The sequence below is a fragment of the Acomys russatus genome, chromosome 14, assembly GCF_903995435.1.
Source record: "Acomys russatus chromosome 14, mAcoRus1.1, whole genome shotgun sequence".
NCBI lineage: Eukaryota > Metazoa > Chordata > Mammalia > Rodentia > Muridae > Acomys > Acomys russatus.
This window is the reverse complement of record NC_067150.1, coordinates 42,117,865-42,140,741: the sequence shown is the minus strand read 5'-3', so window position 1 is coordinate 42,140,741 and position 22,877 is coordinate 42,117,865. Positions and strand designations below refer to the sequence as shown.

General features: G+C 42.6%; 2 protein-coding genes across 4 annotated transcripts; one reads left to right on the top strand and one right to left on the bottom strand.

The window, feature by feature from the left end:
* Positions 1 to 3,099: 3,099 nt before the first annotated feature.
* Pih1d2 (PIH1 domain containing 2) lies at positions 3,100 to 10,571 on the bottom strand. Its single transcript, XM_051156417.1, has 5 exons — positions 10,039 to 10,571; positions 8,726 to 8,849; positions 7,212 to 7,457; positions 6,524 to 6,789; positions 3,100 to 3,439 (listed from the first exon to the last, which is right to left on the bottom strand). The coding sequence occupies exons 1-5, from the start codon at positions 10,213 to 10,215 to the stop codon at positions 3,305 to 3,307; spliced, it is 948 nt and encodes a 315-aa protein (XP_051012374.1). The 5' UTR covers positions 10,216 to 10,571; the 3' UTR covers positions 3,100 to 3,304.
* Positions 10,572 to 11,603: 1,032 nt separating this feature from the next.
* Nkapd1 (NKAP domain containing 1) lies at positions 11,604 to 21,435 on the top strand. 3 transcript variants are annotated; one of them, XM_051156414.1, is made up of 6 exons: positions 11,604 to 11,767; positions 13,481 to 13,557; positions 16,229 to 16,329; positions 17,621 to 17,770; positions 18,877 to 18,930; positions 20,891 to 21,435. In XM_051156414.1, exons 2-6 carry the CDS (start codon positions 13,489 to 13,491, stop codon positions 21,393 to 21,395), a joined length of 879 nt encoding a protein of 292 aa, XP_051012371.1. In that variant the 5' UTR covers positions 11,604 to 11,767; positions 13,481 to 13,488; the 3' UTR covers positions 21,396 to 21,435. The 3 variants fall into 3 exon arrangements, with proteins under 3 accessions (XP_051012371.1, XP_051012373.1, XP_051012370.1); XM_051156416.1 differs by lacking the exon at positions 11,604 to 11,767 and adding an exon at positions 11,774 to 12,327 and having other exon boundaries at positions 20,894 to 21,435; XM_051156413.1 differs by lacking the exon at positions 11,604 to 11,767 and adding an exon at positions 11,774 to 12,327.
* Positions 21,436 to 22,877: the final 1,442 nt, after the last annotated feature.

Below are 22,877 nucleotides of genomic sequence, written 5' to 3'. Positions count from 1 at the left end.
GTCTAGCTCTGTTAGATAACTTACTCCCACTCTGGGGTTCGTGAGTGTGGAGTCATGGTTTGCCATGAACCGCAAGAGAAACAACATCCTGAGAGACACGACAGGAATAGGAGTATTCTAAGTATCGCCTAGTCATGCATGAACCCCGGAAAACGCTGGAAAATCATAAACACTGGCAGTTTATGGTAGAAACCAAGTCTATAGAAAAGCCTGCTCTGAGCGTCTCAGGAAAAAAACTTACTCATATTTGAAGAGCTGGCGAGATGGCTCCATGGTTAAGAGCGGCTGCTGCTCTGGTAGAGGGCCTGGATCCAGTTCCCAGAGCCCACATGGCAGCTCACAACCTTCTGCAACTCCAGTCCCAGGGGATCAGAAGCCCACTTCTAGCACCAGCCACGCATGCGGTACGCATGTGTACAGGTGGGCAATACAAGGGCACACATGAAGAACCTTCAGCTTTAAGCTTTTCGACATTTCATTATGAATGCCCTTCCTGAACAACTTCACTTTTAAAGGAGTATGGTTTTGTCAACTTCACTTTTAAAGGAGTATGGTTTTGTCAATATAACATTCACTGAAATGAAGTTTTAGGAATCAGTTTAAAAAGCAATTTAATAAACTGGACTTTTTAAGCTTTTATTTTTTAGGGTGATGTGAATGAGAGTTAAAGGACGACTTTGGGAATCAGTTCTCTGCTTCCCTGAGGTGCAGGATTGAATTTAGGGTGTCAGTCAGGCTTGCACAGTATGAACTGAGGTAGCACCTGCATGTTAGGGGCAGAAGTAGAGAGTAAGAGCTGCCAAGATGGCTCAGTGGGTAGGTATTTGTGGCCAAGCTTGGAGGCCTGATTCCTGGGACCCATGCAATAAAAGGAGAAATCTATGTATTCTGTGATCTCCACGTGCGTGCATGCATATGTGTGTGGACACAAATGAAAAAATATTTTTAATAAATTAGAGAGTAGATTACTCATTGGGTAGTAACGTTTTCTTTTTTTTAACCAACCAAGAGACACTATTCTTTTAGAAATTATTTTTTGCCAGGAGTGGTGGCACACACCTTTAATCTCAGCACTCAGAATGCAGAAATAGGCAGATCTCTAAGTTCAAGGCCATCCTGATTTACAAAGTGAGTCCAGAACAGCCTGGGCTCTGTTACACAGCAGAAACCCTGTCTCAGAAAACCAAAAGGAAAAAAAAAAGTCCTTTAAAAACTATGAATGTTTTGCCTGCATAGTTTATCTATTTAGCACATGCTTGCAGTGCCCCTGGAGGCCAGAAGAGGGCAGTGAGTCATCAGTGACTGGAGGTATAGACTGCTATCAGCTGCCAGTGCTCTTCCAAGCCATCTCTCCAGGTCAGGGCATTTTCTAGGAAACATGGCTGTCTAAGTGTAGGCTTTCCAAGTGTATTAGAGAGTGAAAATATTTATTAACTATTTAGAATATCATAGAACTTCAGAATATTTTCTGAAGAAAAATTAGCCGTTTACCAGTAGAATTCTAGTGTAAGGCTGATTCTAGAACATTATATTTTCTTTCTAATGTCACATAGTAGGGCTGTGAGGTTGCTCCATTGGTAGAGCCTTGCCCAGTGTTTGTAAGGCCTGGGTTCAACCTTGAAAAGGCAAAGGGACGTTTAAAGTTTGATCTGCCAATTGCTATTTTTCCGTGCAAATTGGATGGTTGGTACTTTTTTTTTTTTTTTTTACAGCTTAGAAATGAAGATAAAAAAATATTAACTTCATTTCTATAGAAGGAAGCACCTAGTCTGAGTCAGTTACATCTTTCTCAAATTAGGGATGCATATATTTTGCATTTGCTGTGCAATATCCTCCAAATATTATATCTAACTCATAGACAAGTCCATGTTTGACAGAAGTCTGGCTGATCGTTTGAAGAGATGTTTTATTACATTACAGAGACTCACAGAGGCTTAGACATGGAGCCTGCTACACTTGGCCCTGTATCTTGCTGGAAGACACTTTAACTGCCACAGCTCATCCTGTTGATCCTGTTCCAAGTCAGAGTGGTTTTGTTTTGTTTGTTTTGTTTTGTTTTGAGACAGGGTTTCTCTGTGTAGCCTTGGCTGTCCTGGACTAGTTTGTAGACCAGGCTGGCCTTGAACTCAATGAGATCTGCCTGCCTCTGCCTCCCAAGTGCTGGGATCAAAGGCGTGCGTGCACCACCAGTGTCCAGATCTGAGTGATTTTTTTGTTTTGTTTTTCCTGATGTAAAAATTTACTAGGAATCTTTTTGTTTGTTTGTTTGATTAAACCAGCACTTCTTACATGATACTTAGAGTAGCAGCTATGGCTAATTTCATGTCAACTTAAAACAAGCTAGAGTCATTTAAGAAGAAGGGCTCTCAGCTGAGAAAATGCTTCATCAGATTTGCCTATAGGCAAGTTTGGTGAATTTTTTAAATTAGTGATTGATGTGGGAGGGCCCAGCCTGCTGTAGGCAATGCCACCCCTGGGCAGGTAAATTTGTGGTGAATAAGCCTTAGGCAGCAAGCCACTGACCAGTTTTCCATGGCTTCTGCATCAGTTCCGGCCTCCAGTGACTGGAGGTATAGACGGCGCCTGCCCTGCCCTCCTTTGGTGATGTGATAGCACGGGAAGTTGAGACAAACGCTTTCCTCCTCAGGTTGCTTCTGTTCACATCTTACCACATCAACAGAAACCCTAAGATTCTTGCAAACAATTGGAATTTCCCCAAATGACATTTTAAATTGCCCGAGATAGCTATAAACATCTTAAAAAATCTTTTATAATCTTGTGATTATAAAGTTTTAAATTTCAGGTCAATGCAAGTTATGTTTCTTTGTTTTTTTCAAGAGTTTTCGTTTTCTATTTTAAGTTGTTGCATATGTTTGTGTCTGTGTAAGTTTCAAAGTTTCAAAAAGGTAAAATAAATGGGAAGTGGACATAGCACCACAACCTCAGCTCTTGGAGACTGCAGACAGAAGGGCCAGAGCTTAAGATTATCCCCAGCTATGTAGCAAGTTGAGGGCACGTGATCTAGGGCTATAAGTGACCCTTTCTCAAAGATAAAAATACATATTTCTGGGTGTGGTGGCACAAGCCTTTAAATTTAAATCCAGGAGCAGAGGCATGCAGATCTATATTTTTGAGGCTACCTTGATCTACATAGCAAGTTTCAAGCTAGCTAGGGCTACACGGTGAGACCCTGTCACAAACAGCAAAACCAACCAGCCAAAGAAAAAAAGCACTACACCTGCCCGTAATGCAGGTCCTGTAACTCAAAAGAGCTGGAACAATGAAAACACCAAATGTGCTGTTTTTATGCCAGTGGCATTGTAATGATTAATACAGATTTATTTTTGACAAATTTTGCTGTAGTCATTTCTGTATTAACCAATTCTGGAAGATTCAGATATAATCGGTACTTCTCGGGAACCTCAACCAATAAATCAACCTAAAAAAAAAAAAAAAAAAGATTTTAAAATCATGATACGAGACAACTGCAGCCTAAAGGTTATGGTCTTTGATGGCCACATTCTCTTGTATGAAGATCTAGTTCCTGCCACAACATGGCTGCTGCAGATTCTTGAGATTTTGATTACTAACACAACACATTAAATACTAACTGGTGAACTGGGCATGATGGCACATGCCGGCTTCTGTTACACAGAGAAACCATGTCTCAGGAGGGGGAAAAAAGTTAACTGGTAACAGTGCCAGAAGTAGAGTGTTGCCACCTGAACACTGTTGCTGTTTTTGGATTTGCCATCAGATGACAAGGAATGTACTGGGGCCTGAAGGCTAGCCATTCACGGTAATGATGCCCTCAGTGAGCTCAGCTGAGGGGTTCGAATGCAAATAAAGAACTCAGCTAATTTATGCCTTTAGAAGAAGTGGGAAGTGGTGTTATTAATGTGTGTGCTCTTATTGGGTACTTCATAAGGTATGACAAAGAGGAAGTGAGTACAGACAGTAACTAGTTTATATGCAGCCTCCAAATTCTAAGACTTGAAGGCTGAAAAGTGGAATTAATCCAGAAAGGATAAAATTAAGAAACTGCCATTAGCAGTGTCTGACACAGTGGCTGATGGAGACAAAGGTTAAGTGGCATTTGTTTAAAAGCCCGTGAACGGACAAAGGTTGATGTCAGTAAATCTTTACATTTGGTTAAGAAGACAGCAATTCAGTTTAAAGGTTGTGTATTAGCAACACCTGCTCTGATGCATTAACTCACTCTGTACATTCTTAGGCCTGAGGTATGCCATGCTTATGGTGGAGGGAAACAAGCTGCTGCCCCAAGCCACAGACCTAAAACTTCCATGTATAAATAACATATCTCTTCTAATTGCATCCCATTGGCCCAAGTACACCACAAGGCAAAAACATCAGTAGATGCCATGATAGTGGAAATTACTTATTAACCTAAAATTAATTTAAAATAAAAGTTTAGAGTAGCTAGTCTTGGGAAAGGAACAGGCACAGTGGGATCAAAGGAACTGCCCTCGAAGTCTAAAGCATCTTTTGGGCCCTCAACATCCTGTAAACAGGCAACCCATGAGAAAGATGCTAAGCACCCAAGAATGATACATTCTATGATATTCCTTTTATATATGTGGCCAGTGTGGATGCTGAACAGGAAAAATTCCCCCAAAGAGAGCTTTTGTTTTGTTTTGAGACAGGGTTTCTCTGTGTAGCCTTGGCTGTCCTGGACTCACTTTGTAGACCAGGCTGGCCTCGAACTCACAGCTATTCCTGCATGCCTCTGCCTCCCAAGGTCTGGAATTAAAGGTTTGTGGCACCATGCCTGGCTAGAGCTAGCTGTGTTAACAATGGGGTAGGAAGGTAGGTAGTCAGTGGGCCTCCTCAAAGGATCTAAAGAACATTCTCCAACCCATGCAGGCCCCTGCACAGGGTCTTCTTGCTAGAATTTCAGGATTGCTGCTCCCCAGGAACCAGACTTTTGGGATCATTTCTGAAGAGAGATTTTTCTATAGTTCTCTCACGTATGGTGGGTGGGGTTCACAGTAGATCACTTGTCTTGTTATGTCATTGGTCTGGCTTAAAGGAGAACAGACTGCGATGACAAAATTCTGCACTATGGAATCTGAGGCTGGGGTTAGGCTTGTTTTCCTTGAGGAACGAAGCAACTGTCTCTGCACAAGAGGGTAGACTAGATGTCCCAATTATTTGCTCCCCTTCTGCGAAGTAAGAGAATTCTCTCTATACATCTGCAATGTACATATCCCTTTCTGTGACTCCCAGTCCTACTGATGTTTTTGCCTGGTGGTGTACTTGGGCCAATGGGATGCAATTGGAAGAGACATGCTATATATACATGGAAGCTTTAGCTCTATGACTTGGGGCAGCAATTTCTGTTTCCCTCCACCATAAGAATGGCATCGCTCAGGCCTAATCAGAGCAGGTCTTGCTAATACCCAACCTGAGCAAATTAGGATAAGCCTTTGAATTTAGGAGTTTCTTTTAAAAAAAACTTTAAAAAATTTTATTTTATGTATACGAATGCCCTATTTCCATGCATACCTGAATGCCAGAAGAGGGTATAGATGGTTGTGAGGCACCATGTGGTTGCTGGGAATTGAACTCATGACCTCTGGAAGAGCAGACAATGCTCTTAACCTCTGAGCAATCTCTCCAGTCCTAGGAGTTTGTTCTTACTGCAGCATAATATACAGACTTACTGTTTAATTGGCTCTCTAGCTGAAGGTTCTACATCTGGATACAGCCTACTTTGTATTGGAAAGTAGTTAGGCGTACAGTGATTGCATCTACACTGAACATGTAGCAGATTTCTTCTTTTTCTCATTAGTCTGTAACTGATACAGTACAGACTAATACAGCTTGGTATAGTTTGGATCTGTTTGTTTGAGACAGGGCCTCTCTACATAGCCCTGGCTTTCCTGGAACTCACTATGTAGAATAGGCTGGCCTCAAAATCACAGAGATCTGCCTACTTCCGCCTCCTAAATTCTGGGATTAAAGATGTGCTCCACCATGCTGTTCCCCAAAGCTCCAAGTGCTCCCCCCCCACTACAGATGTGTTATTGGGAGGTGCTGAGACATACAGGAGGTGGAATTTAGTGCCACCTGCATCATTGGGTGTGTTTCTGGAAAGTGGGTTGTGGGACTCGGGTCACTTCCTTTCTCTCTCTGGTCTTGAGTGATGGGTGGTTTTGCTTTGTCATATATTCCTGTCATGATGTACTTGATTCTTCAACACAGGTCTGAAAACGGTTATCTGAACAAGGCCGGAACCTCTGAAATCAGGACCCTTAACAAACCTTCTCTCTCTAAAGTTATCTTAGGTGTTTGTTATAGTTATGCAAAGTTGACGCACAATTCCATGTGACAGCACTTACATGCTACTCAGTAGTAGAAGTAACTTCAAGTACATGCAAGTGCAAATGTTATTTGCAATTGAAAAAAAAACTGGTCATCAATGGGTCTTCTCATCTGCAGGATTCTTGAAAACAAGCCCCCAGAGATGCCTCGGAACTACCACAGCATCTGCTTAACTTACCTCAGAAACACTAAGATCACAGAGAGAGACTGAGGTAATCCCAGGCAACTCGATTTTCAGCTCAATTTTCAGAGGTTTCTCCTTCTGGTCCTTTGCCACCTTTAATTCGTAGGCTGGTTTCTCAGCCTCCACCTGGACTTCTGAGCTGGAAATCTCTTCTATGAGACACCGTCCTTTGGCCAGCGCCTGGTCTTTTGTCAACAGCACCTGAGGAAGGTGGCTTGGCTCACTCATGGTACTGCTTTTGATCCTTTCAAGAGTATTTTCTTTATGAAAAGAGGGGAAGGGAGATAAAAATAGTATCAGGCTGTGAGCTTTAAGATAGGTAGCATTCACAGAGACAGTTATTAAAGCTGCAATTCCATTAGTTTGGAAATATTAGCTCTAACGCATGGGTATGCGGCTCAGGGTAGCTGCCTAGCGTGTGAGGCTCTGGGTTGGACTTGATTCTGGCACAGCTAAACAAACAGACTCAAATACGCAGAACCTCAAGCCAAATAATTTGCCTGGGAATCCCGCAAGACTTCAACATCTTTCTGGATACTGTGACATTTCTAATAATGTATTTTTTCCTCTCTTTAAGTTTCTCATTCTTTTAAGATAGAGATTTGTGGTTTGAAAAAAACACACAAGTTATAAAAACAAAATCTGACATTCCTTTATGTTCAGATTACAGCCATCGACTTACCTGTTCTCAATATTTCTTTGAAGTCTGTAAAGTCAGTTTTAGTGCCCATCAGGTTTGCTTTCGTTCTCTGAATGCTTCCTTTTATTCCAAAACTAGTAACATGGTATGAATGTGCAAGCGTGAACTGGAGCCGCTCCTCAATGCAATGTATGGCCATCTTTATTAACTGACCTTTGACCTCTTGGTCTTTTTCTGCTGCTTGCAAAACACCAGGATTGTAGGCAACATCAATGACAGTGTAGGCACCTGTGTGTAATCCAGAGATGACTCGCTTGCTTCTGTAAGGATCTTTGTCAGACAGTATACTAACCCATGTTAGTAAAGTTAGAGAGCAGAGAGTCCATCCCTGTGCGGCTTGTGTTCTCTCTGTCTCTCAACATGGTTTCTCTGTGTCGCCTTGGCTGTCCTGGACTTTCTTTGTAGACCAGGCTGGCCTTGAACTCACAGACATCCACCTGCCTCTGCCTCCCTGAGTGCTGGGATCACAGGTGTGTGCCACCATACCCAGATTTGTTTTTTCCAGACAGGGTTTCTCTGTGTAGCCCCGGCTGTCCTGGAACTCTCTCTGTAGACCAGGCTGGCCTCGAACTTACAGAGATCCACCTGCCTCTGCCTTGTGAGTGCTGGGATTAAAGGAGTGTGGCACGGCCCAGCTCAATCCCTGTGTTTTTAGAGCAGTCACAGCAGCACTATTAAGCCAGAAGTGGCTGGTCCCAAAAGGAAGCTGACACAAAATTACCTGCAGAAGAAATACAGTTTATTAGGAGAAAGGGCTTTGATGTGAGGAAAAGCCTTTGACAAGAACAGTGCAGTCTACGGAGAGCTAAGCATGATGGGGCCTTCAAGGGAACTATGGCTTCCCTTCAGAGCCTGGAGAGAAGCTTCATAGAGTGAGACTGAGTTGCAGAGTGGGAGAGAAAGCTAGCTGCCATATGAAAGATCAGGGGTCCTGAAGAGAGCAGCTTCACAGCGCTTCCATGAACAGAATCCAAGAACAAAAGAAAAAGCTGGCTTTTTATAACCGTTTAGGAGCGACAGTGAGTTTCACGTGACAAAGTTTACTTCAGTAGTGTGTGCATGATGTCATGGAAGAGCCAGGAAATCATGAATTGAAGCTGTCAAGTCACAGCACAGACTGATTCTTAACTCTGTCCCAGCATGAAGCATGGGCTGACCCAGGCTGTAGGATCTGGCCTAGAGATGCAAGCCCCTGTTCTAGCACCAGCATCTACACAAAGTTCCAGTCTATGGTGGCATCTCTATGTGGGCTAAAAGCAGATCATACTATTAGAAACCATATTAAATATGTACAAAACATACCAAATTGTCAGTAATTATAAATATAATTTCATAATTATTATATCAATATAATTAAAATGTTATTTACTATGTTATTTACTAATAATCAATATTGCCATCCCATGTAATATTTTACTTAAAATGCTTTTAAGTAATTTCTGATCTATGAATATGTTCAATAAAAAGTACACAATGCTTTCTTTAATTCTTTATACCTGATGCCTCAGAAAAATCTTCTGGTCTTCCAACACTTATAGGTACAGGGTGAGTGGCTGATTGAGGAGCGGGGATCCTTTTCCATTGACATAGGTTGATAAAAAGTATTTTTTCTTTTGGTTTCTAGGAAGTAAATAATTTTGATGTTACCAAACTTAGTTTTGTTTTGCTTTTTAAATGATATTTGATGATAATATCCTGAAAGCAAGTCATTACATTTTTTTTTTCCAGGCCTTCCCACATGCTAGGCAAGTGCTCTAATACTAAACTAGACTTCCCACCAAGACGGAGAACTCTGGCCACTAACTCATTGATATATTTATTTTTGCTGTTGTTTTGTTTTGTTTTGTTTTTCAAGACAGGGTTTCTCTGTGTAGTTTTGGCTGTCCTGGACTCACTTTGTAGACCAGGCTGGCCTCGAACTCATATTAAAACTGTGCTTGACATTCTGAAGAATTTCCAAGGAAACTATGTGACTTGAAGATCTGTGTTTTGGTTCATTCATTCATTCACTCACTCACTCACTCATTCATTTGTTTGCTACGCCAGGATTAAACTCCAACTCAGAGCCTCACGTGCTAGGCAAGCATTCTACCACCGAGACACATTTTTTGTCACTTGATTTCCCCAAAGCTGCTGGCTTTTCATCCTAAATCCGAGTACTGTCCCCTCCCAGGGGGACTGGACAGAAGGAGGAGCAGAAGTGAACAACTTCTCGATATGATCCAGACCCCACTGCACAGCTTCGTCATTTCACCAACAAAGTAAGTTCTTGATCTGAAAAAAATCTCCAACTCCCGAGTCATATTAAATGATCACATCAGAACCAGGGGACTTCTAATTCCAGCAGTCAGGATGCAGAAGCAGGAGGGTCTCTGAGTTCAAGGCCAGCTTGGGTTACATAGCATCAGAGGGGCAGGACTACATAAAGAGACCAAATGTCTCAACACATAGGCATGCCATTAGGGGCAGTTTGACGGCTCAGTAGATAAGAGCACTCGCTTCCAAGCCCAGTGACCTGAGTTCTATGCCCACATCAAGGAAGGAGTGAGCCAGCTCCCAGGATTCACCCTTTGACTTTGCACATGCACTCTCTTGAACCCACACACATAAAAAAAGTAATAACACTGCATTTGGGGATTTCAAAAAATACCAAGTGTGAATGTTCCTTTTTTTCTTCCTTTCTATTTAGAGAGGGAATTTAATAAATTTCTCTAGTGTTAAAGTAGCGCTAGAGCATGGTAAGATATCCTCTAGCTATCCCAGAGTATTGTACTGAAGACCTCCCACCCCTTGCACCAACTCTGCATACTAGGATCTTGGTCTGTAGACAGAGCCATGGTTCTGGGTCAACATAGAACTCCTTTCCATCTTTCAGTTCCTGCTCAATGAAGTTTCTGTAACGCGCAGGATCATTCTCGGCCAAATCATCGAGCATGTTCCAGAACTGGGAAATCTGGGTGAGAAGACCCTTTGAGGACGCCTTCATGATTGGTGACAAGACAGGCCCCTAGAACCTGTGGACAGACAGATCTTGAGAAAAGACATGGCTGTGTAGCTACGGCCTTATTTTCTCTTTCAGGGAAGAAGGAAGGCTTTCGGAATTGCTTTGGGGGAGGATCTCAACTGTTCTTGCTTCCTACTTCTAAAAGGGTGCGCACGCACACTGCTCTATCTTAGCTCTTCTACAGTCCCCAAGGCGAACCCCTTCCTAAACTCATATGTTGTACCTGTACCTCTGTCTGGTCTTCAACAAACACAGTGGGAACAAAAGGTCTTTTAAAGTCTTGTTTTTCCTGGTGATCTTGTTCCAGTAGTTGGATATTGGCTGACTAGGTGCCGTGCCCCTTCCAGATCTGAAATTCTGAGGTGTGTGTGTGTGTGTGTGTGTGTGTGTGTGTGTGTGTGTGTGTGAGAGAGGCGGGGGGGAGAGAAAGAGACACGGAAGCAAGGAGCGGGGTGAAAAAAGGAGGGAGGGAGGGGAAGAGGAGAAACACAGAGAGCCACATTAATTTCCTTAATCCTCAGATAAGCAGTTAAAAAAGTAGGGGTACTGGAGCCAGTATGCTTAAGTTCTTCCTTACTACGGACAACTATGTTGCCTTGAGCAAGTAATGTATATATACACTCAATCTTCTCAAAATAAAGGTGAGGATTAAGAATGCTAATACTGAGCCGGGCGTGGTGGCCCACGCCTTTAATCCCAGCACTCGGGAGGCAGAGGCAGGCGGATCGCTGTGAGCTCGAGGCCAGCCTGGTCTACAAAGTGAGTCCAGGACAGCCAAGGCTACACAGAGAAACCCTGTCTCAAATAACCAGCCAACCAACCAAACAAGAAATACACTAATACTTAAAGCTGAACACTTGATAAACACCGCGTGAGAGTAATATTCTAAGATCCTGTCATTACCTTCCTCCCTCAACAGCGAAGTTTCCATAAATATTTTTAAAAGAGGTTTAGAGTCTTCAAATTATGTATTAAGGTTAGACTAAACAAACAATGGATACACACTCTCCACCCTTTTGTTTTATTTATTTTGGTTTTTGAGATAATGCTTTCCCGTGTTAGACCAGGCTGGCCTCGAACTCACAGGGATCCGCCTACCTCTGCCTCCAGAGTGCTGGGATTAAAGGCGTGCGCCACCACTCCAGGCCACGAATACACACTTAGTCCAAAACTGAGGGAACCCGCTTCTTCTCTTCGTTTGGAAACAAACGGCGACTCCGGTTACCATGGTAACCAGGCTCGGTGGTACCACATCTAACTAGGTCCGGAGAGCGCAAAGTAGAGCGGTGTCTCTACAGCCAGTTCCGGGATCTTTTCTCCAGTTCCGGACTAGTTCCTCAGCGCGCTCGTCTCGCTTCTCTCTCAGGAGAGAGTCGGCTTCCATCCCGCACCTGTCAGCTTCCACGGCGACCGGCCAGCCCGCTCAGTTGGTAGTCTCCCGTAGGAGGGAAGCGTTTCACGGGAGCACGACTTCCGGCCCGGAAGGAAGCCGCCGCCTTTTCTCCCACCCCGCCACGCGAGCCTGCGGCGCACGGTATGGGTGTGTTTGTGTGTGTTTGTGTCGGGAGGGCGTTTCGAGGGGAGGCAGCCGTGAGCGCCGAGGCCGCGGCGGGGCAGGGAGCCCGCTGACTGACATGGGGGTGCTTTCCCTTACTTCCCCTTGGAAACCTCACGCTCCCCCTCAGGCACGCTAGACAGTTCCCGGGGCCCAACGGAAGGCCATGCCCATGCCCAGTTTCCCCATTCTGTCCCGGGATTGAAAACCGAGCCGCCGGGCGCCGTCCCAGCCCTGCGAGAGCGGGGAATGCCCGGGTTCGCCTGCAGGCCGCGTTCCGCGCCTGCGCCCGCTCTGGCCTGGGTCCCGGAGAGAGAGCCGCCTGGCGGGCTCGCCTCGGGGAAGGCAGCCGTAGCCTGGGCCTCGGGTGAGGGCACGGTAACCGGTGGGAAGGCTGCGTTTTCACGAAGGACTCGGGTGAAGCTGCAGAGCTGCCTTTCAGCCCTGACTCCTTGGCTTCCTGGGTCGGAGGAGATCTTGTAATGGAGTGGTTCTTCGTCTCACACTAACAGGATGCCTGATTTCCTCAGGATCGAGGGGTGAGTGAGCATCGGGACGGTGGCACCAAGCCCTGCTAGCTACACTTGTGAATATCGTTGTCCCCTGGGTTTTGCAAAGTTCTGTACGATGTAGGGAACAAAATGTCCTGAGCTATTTAGGTCATTTTAAGATTTTTTTTATAACTCAGTTTTTATTACTGTTGACATATGTGGTGTTTGGTACCCTCAAATCTAGATGTTTACTTCGTTGCAAGCAAATTTTGGGGAATTTGAGCTTTGATTTCTAACCGGGACACTGACATAATCCTTTGCCTGGGTCTATGCGGCCTCGGGGGCGGGTTACAGCTTTAAGGAACTTGATTTTCAAAATAGGAGTGGGGTTAGAGTCCAAACTTGGATCCCCCACCCACCCACAGCCAACTGAAACTGTTTGGGGAGTCAAATTGCATCTGTACCGATCATGTACAGACCTTTCCCATTTTTGTCATTATTTTTAATCTACATCGAACATATTTATATAATATTTGCATCGTTTTAGTTATTATGAGTAATCTAGATACCCCACTCACCCTAAATGTGGTACAACATGCCTGTTGTCTCTGAACTTGGCAGGTGGAGGTAAGAGGATGAGTTAAATAAGAGCTGAGGCTACATGAGACCCTGGCTAAAAAAAAAATTATAACTTAAAACATACAGGAGTATAGTTTATATGCAAATACCATTTCATTCTAAATGAGAGGTGAACACCCTAGGATTGTCTTGTGTGTGGGTGTGTATATGTTACGGAGGGACTGAATCCAGGGTGGTTCTTACGCTATGCAAATGTTCTACCATTGAACTATATCCCCAGCCTGCACTTGGATTTAGTTACCTTTAAAGGCCCTGGAACAATCTGCCTTGAGGACTTGATCAAGTAGATCTTGAGGGACTGCTTAACTCTTAAAACAGAATTGTGAGGACTAGATAAAATGGTTCTCATAGAAACACTTTTGAGCAGCCTTGTGCAATTTTAAAGACTTAATATACATCATTCCCTTTCATTCTTGCACGCACTGTGGTCTGGCATCATGATGGTGAAAGGAAAATTCTCCCTTAAATGATCTAAGTTCAGTGATTTTTTTTCCCCCTTTACTTTTTGTTTCATTATAATTTAATAAAAATAAATTTATTACATGTTATTGATTCATTTCAGATCAAAGAATGTCCCGGGTTCCACTGGGGAAAGTCCTCTTGAGGAATGTCATCCGGCATACAGATGCTCACAATAAGGTAGGTCCATACCATTGTCCCAACAGTTTTGGAGAGCATTCAGTAAACCATGAATTATGTTGGGAGATAATGAAGATATATAAGAAACAGTCATAGTTTGAAAGTACTATATCATAAAGACAGCTATAAAGTGCTTTAGAGCACCAAGGAAGAAATAAAGAAGTCTGCTTGAGAAAATTAGAGTTCACAGAATGAATGGCATTTGAAATGTGATATTTGAACTTGTTCTTGATGAATGGATGTAAGTTTAACAGAGGCATTGTTTTTGACTGAGAGCACCATGCACAATACGGGCAAACTTCACTACTGGCTTGATCATTACTGTCACTGTCAGTATCATATGACTTACGCAGTTGGGATTGAACCTGTGACACAGCGTCACTAAGCTTCTTGTCTAGCTGGTCTTGATTGTACTCCTTATCCAGGCAGGCCTTGAACTTTTCCCTTCCCCAGTGACAATGACTGCAGACTCAGCTGTTGCTTGAGTTTTCTTTACTGTGGATGGAGATGTAACAGTTACTTTTGTTACCTCCACAGCTGTGTTAATTCTGCTTCTACTTGTATAGGGATCTTGGAATTGAGAGTGACAGCTAAAAACAGTGTAGTTCTAGCCTAGGTTTAATCCATTTGTGCAGGAGGACTTAGAAATAAAATGCACTGTTGTTTTTGGCAGTAAATTTCCTGGCAACTATGTTGCTTTGTTTCTGTTTGTGACAAGAATTTTAATGTGAGCTAGATATGACACGCATGCCTGTAGTCCCAGCACGTAGGAGACAGAGTCGGGAAGTTTGCTTAAATATATATACTGTGTGGCAGGAATGCCAAAAACAAACAAAAAGGGATGGCTGCTTTTCCAGAGAGTCTGGGGTTTGTTTTCAGCTCCTTCATGGTGCTCACAACCACCTGTGACTCTAGTTCCAGGGAATCAGACACTGTCTTCTAGCCTCTGTGGGTACTGCATGCATGTAGTGCACAGACAGAATACCCATTCACATAAAGTAATACAAAAGTTAAAAACAGTGACATGGGGTGGGAAATGGTACAGGCAAAAGTACTTACTACGCAAGCCTGATGACCCAAGTTTAATCTCCAGAACCCATGTGAAAAGCCAGATGCAGGGATGCCAAGTATGCAATCCCCGTACTCTACAGCAGGGTCCAGGTAGAGATGGAGGAACTGGCCAGAAGCTCAAGGGCCAGCTGTCTGGAGTACATAGTATAGCAGCCGAAAACAAGAGAGAACCTGACTCAGTAAGATGGAAGTCAAGTTGAAAGTGAACTTGAAAGTTCTCTCTGACCCCCACGTGTGTGTCATGCATGCATGTTTTTCCATCTCCTTTTCTTGCTTGTTCTCTCATTCTCATAAACACATAAAATAAGTAGGTAAAAATTTATCATTTACCTATTTATCTATTCCGTTTTCTTTTCTTTCTTAATTTTTTTGTGGGGGGGAGGGAGACAGTGTTTCTCTGTGTAGCCTTGGCTGTCCTGGACTCACTTTGTAGACCAGGCTGGCCTCAAACTCACAGTGATCTGCCTGCCTCTGCCTCCCCAGTGCTGGGATGAAAGGCGTGCGCCACTATCGCCTGGCACCTATCCCTTGTTCTTAATGTAAAAAGAGAATGTGCTTAGGGAAATTACAGACTTGTCCCTCCTGGGCCTTTGTATATGCCTATGATCTCAGCTATTCAGGAGGCTGAGCCAGGCTGGAGGACCAAAAGTTGAAGGCCTGCCTAAGTAATTTAGGTTTTGTCTCAAAACACTAACACCACAAAGTAAAAAACCCACCACCAACAAGAACAATAAAAGCAAAACAAAAACAATCAGGCAAGGGTTGGGAAGTGGGACCAGGCCAGTGGTAAGAGTACATACTACACTGAGAAAAGCAAAACTAAGAAAATTTAACTCTAGCCTGGTGGTGGTAGTGGCACACGCCTTTGATCCTGGTAGGAAGCAGAGGTAGGATTTCTTGAGTTCAAGGCCAGCCTGGTCTATAGAGAGAGTTTCAGAACACCCAGAGCTACATAGAGAGACCCTGTCTTGAATGAAACAAAATAAAACAGAGTAAAACAAAAAAAAAAAACCAAAGAAGAAACAAAACCTGTCTGTTTTAAGAATGTTGGTAAGGCCAGGTATGGTGGCTCATGCCTTTAATCCCAGCACTTGAGAGGCAGAGGCAGGTGGATCTCTGTGAGTTTGGGGCCTGCCTGCTTTACAAAGTGAGTCCAGGACAACCAGGGCTACACACGGAGAAACCCTGTCTCAAAAAACCAGGAAAAAAATTGTTGGTAAGGTCCCTGAGCTTTTGTGGCCTCTTTGTAAAATGTTCTAATAGCACCTGCTTTACTTTCCTGTAAGATCATCTACTGTTGTGATTGAGATCATGTTGCATCTCAGAACCATGTAGGGTTATTCTTACCTGATGGCAGCAGGACTGTAAAGCTGAAGTAACCAGTGAGTCTCTGCAGGGCTCAAAACCTGTTGTTGCTTAATTGTAGATTTACTGCAGTGGACTGCTTAGTCACTTTTTAAACTCCATAGTGAAACCAGAATTTACTTTCTAGATCTTACCCTAGTCTGTAACTCCATAGTGTACTTTCAGTTAGTTCATTTTTCTGTCATGCTATTTTTAGTGATGGGTTTTTGTTTCTTTCCCTTTTGACACTGTCTAGATTCAGGAGGAGTCCGACATGTGGAAAATCAGGGAACTGGAGAAGCAGATGGAGGGTGCTTACCAGGGGACTAGAGGGGACACAGCGCCCGGTGGCTCAAGGTGAAGTGTGCCTCTGAGAGCCGAAATAACTCTCATCCTTTCAGAACTACTAACTGTAGCTTTAAAACATTCTAGTATGTTAACAATCGGTTAATTCAGTTCAGCAAATAGGTAAGATTTCTTTGTTTCCTAAATTTAGGTCCGACCATAACAGTGACGTCTGATGACTAGACTGTACTCATCCACGATGGGAAATTAAAACATTCTTTTTGGACTACTGTAAATGTTATATCTTATGGATTCCGACCTTGCCTAATAGCTTATAACTTAAGATTTTCTATTGGAGCATCTTTCTTGTTTTGTCTTAGAAAAATTGTACGATTTGCTGGGCATGGTTCCTCATGCCTTTAATCCTAGCACTCAGGAGGGAGAGGCAGATAAATCTCTGAGTTCGAGGCCAGCCAAGACTACAAAGAAAGACTGTCTCAAAAAACAACATAAATATATATGGGTGCACCTAAGTGTATACATGGAAGTCAGATCACAACTTTCAGGAATTTGTTCTCTTACCACTGTGAGTTCTGGAATAGAACTCAGGTCATCGGGCTTTGACCTATTTAGCCCTCTAGCCATTCCTGGAGTCTTATAATTAATTCACTCAGTCATACTGTTCCTCCTTTAGTCAAGTAGACCTTTTTAAAACAATTATTTATTTTATGTATATATGTCTCTATGTCTGTTGGTGTCACCAGAGGCCAGAAGAGGGCACTGGATGCCCTGATGTTGGTGTTATGGGCAATTGTAAGCTGCCTGACATGAGTGCTGGGATTTGAACTAGCATCCCCTGGAAGAGTAACAGATGCTCTTAACTGAGCAATAGCTCCAGTCTTAGGCTTCTTTTTAAAAGCCACACTTACTCACTGTCTTTGCCAGGTCTATGGGCTTTCATATTACTTTGTAATTATTTGAGTGTGACTTAAAAGATTTTGCATGCTTGACTGTGTTCTGTAGGAGGTGTAGAGTATTTTATGAGTAATTAGGAATATCTCTAAGGCCTCTTATGCTCTTTAAGTATAATAGATAGGTACAGAAGATAGGTTATAATCTTGATTTCTAAAGCTAGAAATCTGAGTCTAAAGCTAGGGAAATCATTAGAAGAAAGAAAACAATTGCAAGTGAGGTGTTAGGAGTAAGTGGACGTTGGTGTAGTACTGGCTGAGTGTGACTGGTATCAGTGTAACGCGTTGCTAAGGTAGTGTCTCAGCATGTTCCATGAGTTGTGTTCATGACACTTTATAAAGTGACATCACAGACTGCTTTTAAATCTAAAAGTTTGTCACTTCATTTACAGTCGGATGAGAAGTGATGGTTTTGATGAAGAAAGTCAGAGAGACTACTGGAGGCCAAAAAATGAAATTTCTGGGGCCCTGGAAGATGATTTTCTTAAGGCTAAATCCTGGAACAAGAAGTTATATGATTATGAATCTAATATACCAGACAGGTTTGTGACTATATTCTTGTAACCTCTAATGATATTTGGCTTGAGTATATATATTTGTTGAAATTTAGTTGTCCTACGGTTAGAGAGATGGCACAGTGGTTAAGATCACTTGTTGTTTTTTCTTCTTCTTTTTAAAAATTATTTATTTTTACTTTATGTGCATGGTGTTTTGTCTGGATGTATGTGTCTGGTCCCTTGAAACTGGAGTTAGGCGGTTGTGAGATGCCATGTGGGTGGTAGGAACTGAACCCGAGGCCTCTGGGAGAAGTCAGTGCACTTACCCCCTGAGCTGTCTCTCCGGCCCCTACTTGTTGCTCTTATAGGGGAACCATATTTGGTTCCCAGAGCCTATAAGGCAACTTATAACTGTCCATAACTCCAGTTCCAGGGGATCTGACACCCTTTTCTCACCTCTGTGGACATCAGACATGCATGTGGTGTACACATATACAGGCAGGCAAGACACTCAAACACATAAATAAAAGTAAATCTTCAAAACAGATTGTCCCCATAAAAGCTTGTAGGCGGGTATGCATAGCAGCAGCACTTACTATGGCTAGGAAATGAAATCCAAATAGCTGCAGCTGATGAATGCATTAAACAGAATGTAGGCTTTCCATGCAGTGGACTAGTACTTGGTGTAAAAGGGATAAGTGCCAATTATACATGCTTAACCTAGAATATGGTACAAATGATGAAAGGTCAGATACAAAGGCCATATGCTTTTTGATTCTGCTTTGTGGTGTGTTTAGGATGGATAATCCAGAGACACAGAGATTCAAGCCTGTCTTAGGCTACAGGCTGCACTTGGCAAGGGAATCACTTCTCAGAGTAGATGACATGTTATAAAGTAGTCTGGGGGAAGGCATCACTGCTGAAGAAAAGTGCAAAGGAGTGCACTAACATGTCTGCTGAAAACCAGTGTCTCCTGTGTCTGAGATGATGACGAGAAAGTAGTAGTTCACTGAGCTGTTGTGTGGTTTCACTGTGCCCCTTTTTTCTTTGTTCTCTGTGCATATATGTATATTCATGTAGTCCAAAACTCTTAACTTCAAAAATTGATATTCATTGCCTTATAAAAATACACGTATTATGTTACTTTACAGATGGGGTCACAGTGGTTATAAAGAATTGTATCCTGAAGAGTTTGAAACAGACAGGTAGGTAAATACACTTGCTGGGAAAAAAAAAAAAAAAACTGAGATGAGTATAAAATTGTGCCATTAAGTAGAGTTCCTAACATGAACAAAGTATTTGTTTGCCATTGAAATATGGGCAGTGGGGGCTGGAGAGATGGCTCAGAGATTAAGAGCACTGTCGGCTCCTCCAAAGGTCCTGAGCTCAACTCCTAGCAACCACATTGTGGCTCACAGCCATCTATAATGAGATCTGGTGCCCTCTTCTGGCATGCAGACACACATTGGAGTCAAAACACTGTATACTTAATAAATAAATCTTAAAGGAAAAAACCATATATATATGGGCAGTGGTGGCACACGCCTGTAATCCCAGCACTCGGGAGGCAGAGCCAGGTGGATCTCTGAGTACGAGGCCAGCCTGATCTACAAAGGGAGTCCAGGACAGCCAAGGCTACACAGAGAAACCAAAGAAAAGAAAGAAAAGAAAGGAAAAAATATAACTAGAACCTGGAATGGCAGTGCATGGCTGTAGTCCCAGCTGTTCAGGAGCCTCAGCAGGAGGATTGCTTTGAGTCCAGACTGGGACATAGTAAAGTCTTGTCTATAAAACAAAGAAAACAAGGAGAATTTAATTGGGAGGCAATTCTTATGTACCTTTCCTGACTGGTTTGTTCTATAAGCTAAGGGCTTTAGAAACTATGTACCATTATCTGTAGTGAACATATTCCAAGGTGTCCAAAACCTTAGAGATTTTATATCTGCATATCTTCCATATTCTTTTTTTTTTTTTTTTTTTTTTTTTTTTTTTTTTTTTTTTTTGAGGGAGTGGGGTTTCGAGGCAGGGTCTTTCTGTCTTGGCTGTCCTGGACTAACTTTGTAGACTAGGCTGGCCTTGACTCCCATAGTCTTTTTCTTATAAACACAGTACTTACTTTGGGGTTGATGTGAAATAAAATATACTATACCAGACAGTGGATTTGATAACCCAGATAGCTAGTAAATGACCTAAGAGGGCTGATAACTAGACAAAGGATGGTTCAGGTCTTAGGTGGGACATAGTGGAATATGAGGACTTTCATCCTTTTTTTCAGAATGATGCGCAATTTAAATCTTATGAACTAGCCAGGCATGGTGGCATAGTACTTTAATCCCAGTACCTAGGGAGGCAGAGATATGTGGCTCTGAGTTCAAGGCTGGCCAGCCTGGTCTACAAAGTAAGTCCAAGACAGCCAAGGCTACACAGAGAAACGGTCTCAGAAAAAAACAAAACAAAACAAAAAAATCTTATGGATTATTTCTGGAATTGACCCTAGGTGACAGAAATCAGAGAAAATGAAACCATGAATAAGGGAGCACTGGTGTTTAGTACTTAATATGTAACTCAGCATAGTAGATCAGTTTGTTTTTTGACAGGATTTCCTATAGCTCAAGATGGCCTTGAACTTGCCATGTAGCCAAGAATGACCTTGAACTCCTGACCCTTCCAAATATTGGGGTTACAGGTATGTACCAGTATGCTTAGCTCAAATTAGGGCTTTAAAGTTGAGGAAATAAAACCTTTGTGAGAATAATAAAGTAGATAATCACCACAGTAATATTGTCAGAGATCTCATTTGCTTGGTATGTGTGTATGTATCCTTGGTTGTTCTGGACTCAACTTTGTAGACCAGGCTGGCCTCAAACTCACAGAGATCCACCTGCTTTTGCCTCCTCAGTGTTAGGATTAAAGGCGTGTGCCACCACGCCTGGTAAGGAAAGTCTCCTGTGTGCCTTGAACTTGCTATGTAGAGCAGGCTGGCCTCAAGCTTGGGAGGTCTTCTTGCTTCTGCTTTCTGAATGCTGGGATTACAGCTGTGTACCACAGTCAGCTCAAAGTTCTGATGTAAAGTCCAAGTTTAGTAATTTACTTAGAGTACAGAATATTAAATATAAATGTGCTTTTTCTTTCCTCCATAAAAGCATTGTCTTTACTTTTTATTAGTAGTGATCAGCAAGACATTACCAATGGGAAAAAAACATCTCCTGGGGTAAAATCATCTGCCCACGAATCCCGAAAACATAAGAAGTCAAAGAAGTCCCATAAAAAGAAGCAGAAAAAACGGTCACACAAAAAACAGAAGAAAAACAAAAAGGAAGCTACAGATGTAACAGCAGATTCCTCAAGTGAGTGCTCAGAAGAAACCCGAGCTTCTAGTACCAGGAAAAGGAAGCAACCACACAAGAGCAAGAAAAAATCCAGGAAAAAGTCTCCTAAAAAATCTTTACCTTTAGGGGGAGAAAGCAATACTTCCCAGTCAGATGATTCAGCATCTAGCAGTTCTGAGGAAACTGAGGAGAGAGACACTAAGAAAACCAAAAGGAAAAAGAAAGAGAAAAGTGTTCATGTTCCCGTGGCTAACCCTGAAGTGCAGGAGAGAACGAGCAAGCGCAGGAATTGGAAAGTGGCTACCGATGCAAGATCTGCTGAAAGCTCAGAGGATGACTAAGCTGGAAGACCACAGTCCTGACCCCCACTGACTGGCTGGCTGCCACTCTTAGAACTGGGGTCTGCCAGTGACTCCTTCAGCACAGGAGTCTGAGGTAGAGCTGTCCTGCCACAGATACCTTTTTCCTACTTTGGATTGTTAATCTCCATCCTCTTTCATTGTTAATAGGGAATCTGGTATTTTGTTAAGGTTTCTTGAAGAGATTATTTTTTTCAATTAATCACTTAGGGTAGAATACCTATACAGCAAATTAAAGAAGCCAGAAAAAAAGATGAACTCAATAATGACCTGGGTATACCAATTGGAAAGCTGGACTTGGGGGAAATCCAGGGTCTGGGATAGAGGAGACCTGAGTAGTGCTAGATAGAAAGTGACAGGGAGACTTGCTATCTGCACAGGAGTGCCCTGCTTTCAGCTTTGGTGCTTTGATTCTTCTGTAGTTGGCCCTACAGTTATCTAGTTTACTTAGCAGGGAAGTTGTTAGAAAAACAACCCTTTTCCCTTCGTGGGAATATCCACAGATGACTGCTTTCTGCCTAATTCCCTGCTGGCCAGGGTCTACAGCTACATTTAGTATAATCCAAATGTAACAGTAACAACTGGATAGAAAATGGTATTTTAGTTCCATTGCTGCATATTACCCAAATGGGCTTGTTGAAATTAGTTGTTTATCAAATGGAAAGAATTAGGAAGTAGTCATGTTGCCAATGATCCTTTCAAAGAGATTCTGGGCAACAGCCATCTAAATGTCAGCTTTTTTTTTTTTTTCCTTTTTCTTTTCTTTTTTCTTCTTTTTGCCTAAGTTTGGGATTGAACTGAAAGCCTTGCATACACTAGGCAAGTGTTCTACCACTGAGCCATAACTGCAGCCCTCTTGTTTTTCTTGTTCATTTCTAATTCTATTAATGAATTTTAGATTTTTCCCTGAAGCCAGTTGAATCAATTCCAAAATGAAACACTTCTCAGGGACATACCTGCTTCTTCCAGTCTGACTTTGTGTTTAATTATCAAGAACATATTATTTCCCCTTGTTACATACTGTGATCCTGATATTAAAAACAAAAAACCAAAATACCACTGCAAAGTGGCTGACCGAACAGTTGACTTTTCATTAAGAGGAAAGATAAAGTGACATTGTCAGGGTTCTTTGGTTTTGAGGTCACTTTTGGTCCTGAGTGAAGAGCGTGAAAATTCGGACTTCAGACTGTGGGTCATGGTTCTGCCTCTAAATGAGTTCTGCGCAGGTTAAGCTAACCTCCCTGGCCTTACTTTTGCATGTGAAATACAAAAACACTTCATGGTTAGCATGACAGACACCAGCAATAGAAGACGATGCTGACATTCCATGAAGTGGCATTTTATAGTTCTAAATTTGTGCTCTTTACAGAACATATTTCTAATAAAGTGCTTGTTCTTAAAATACACGGTTGGCAGATGTGCCCTATCCCTTGATTATGAGCAGGTGCTGTCTTTTGGGATACC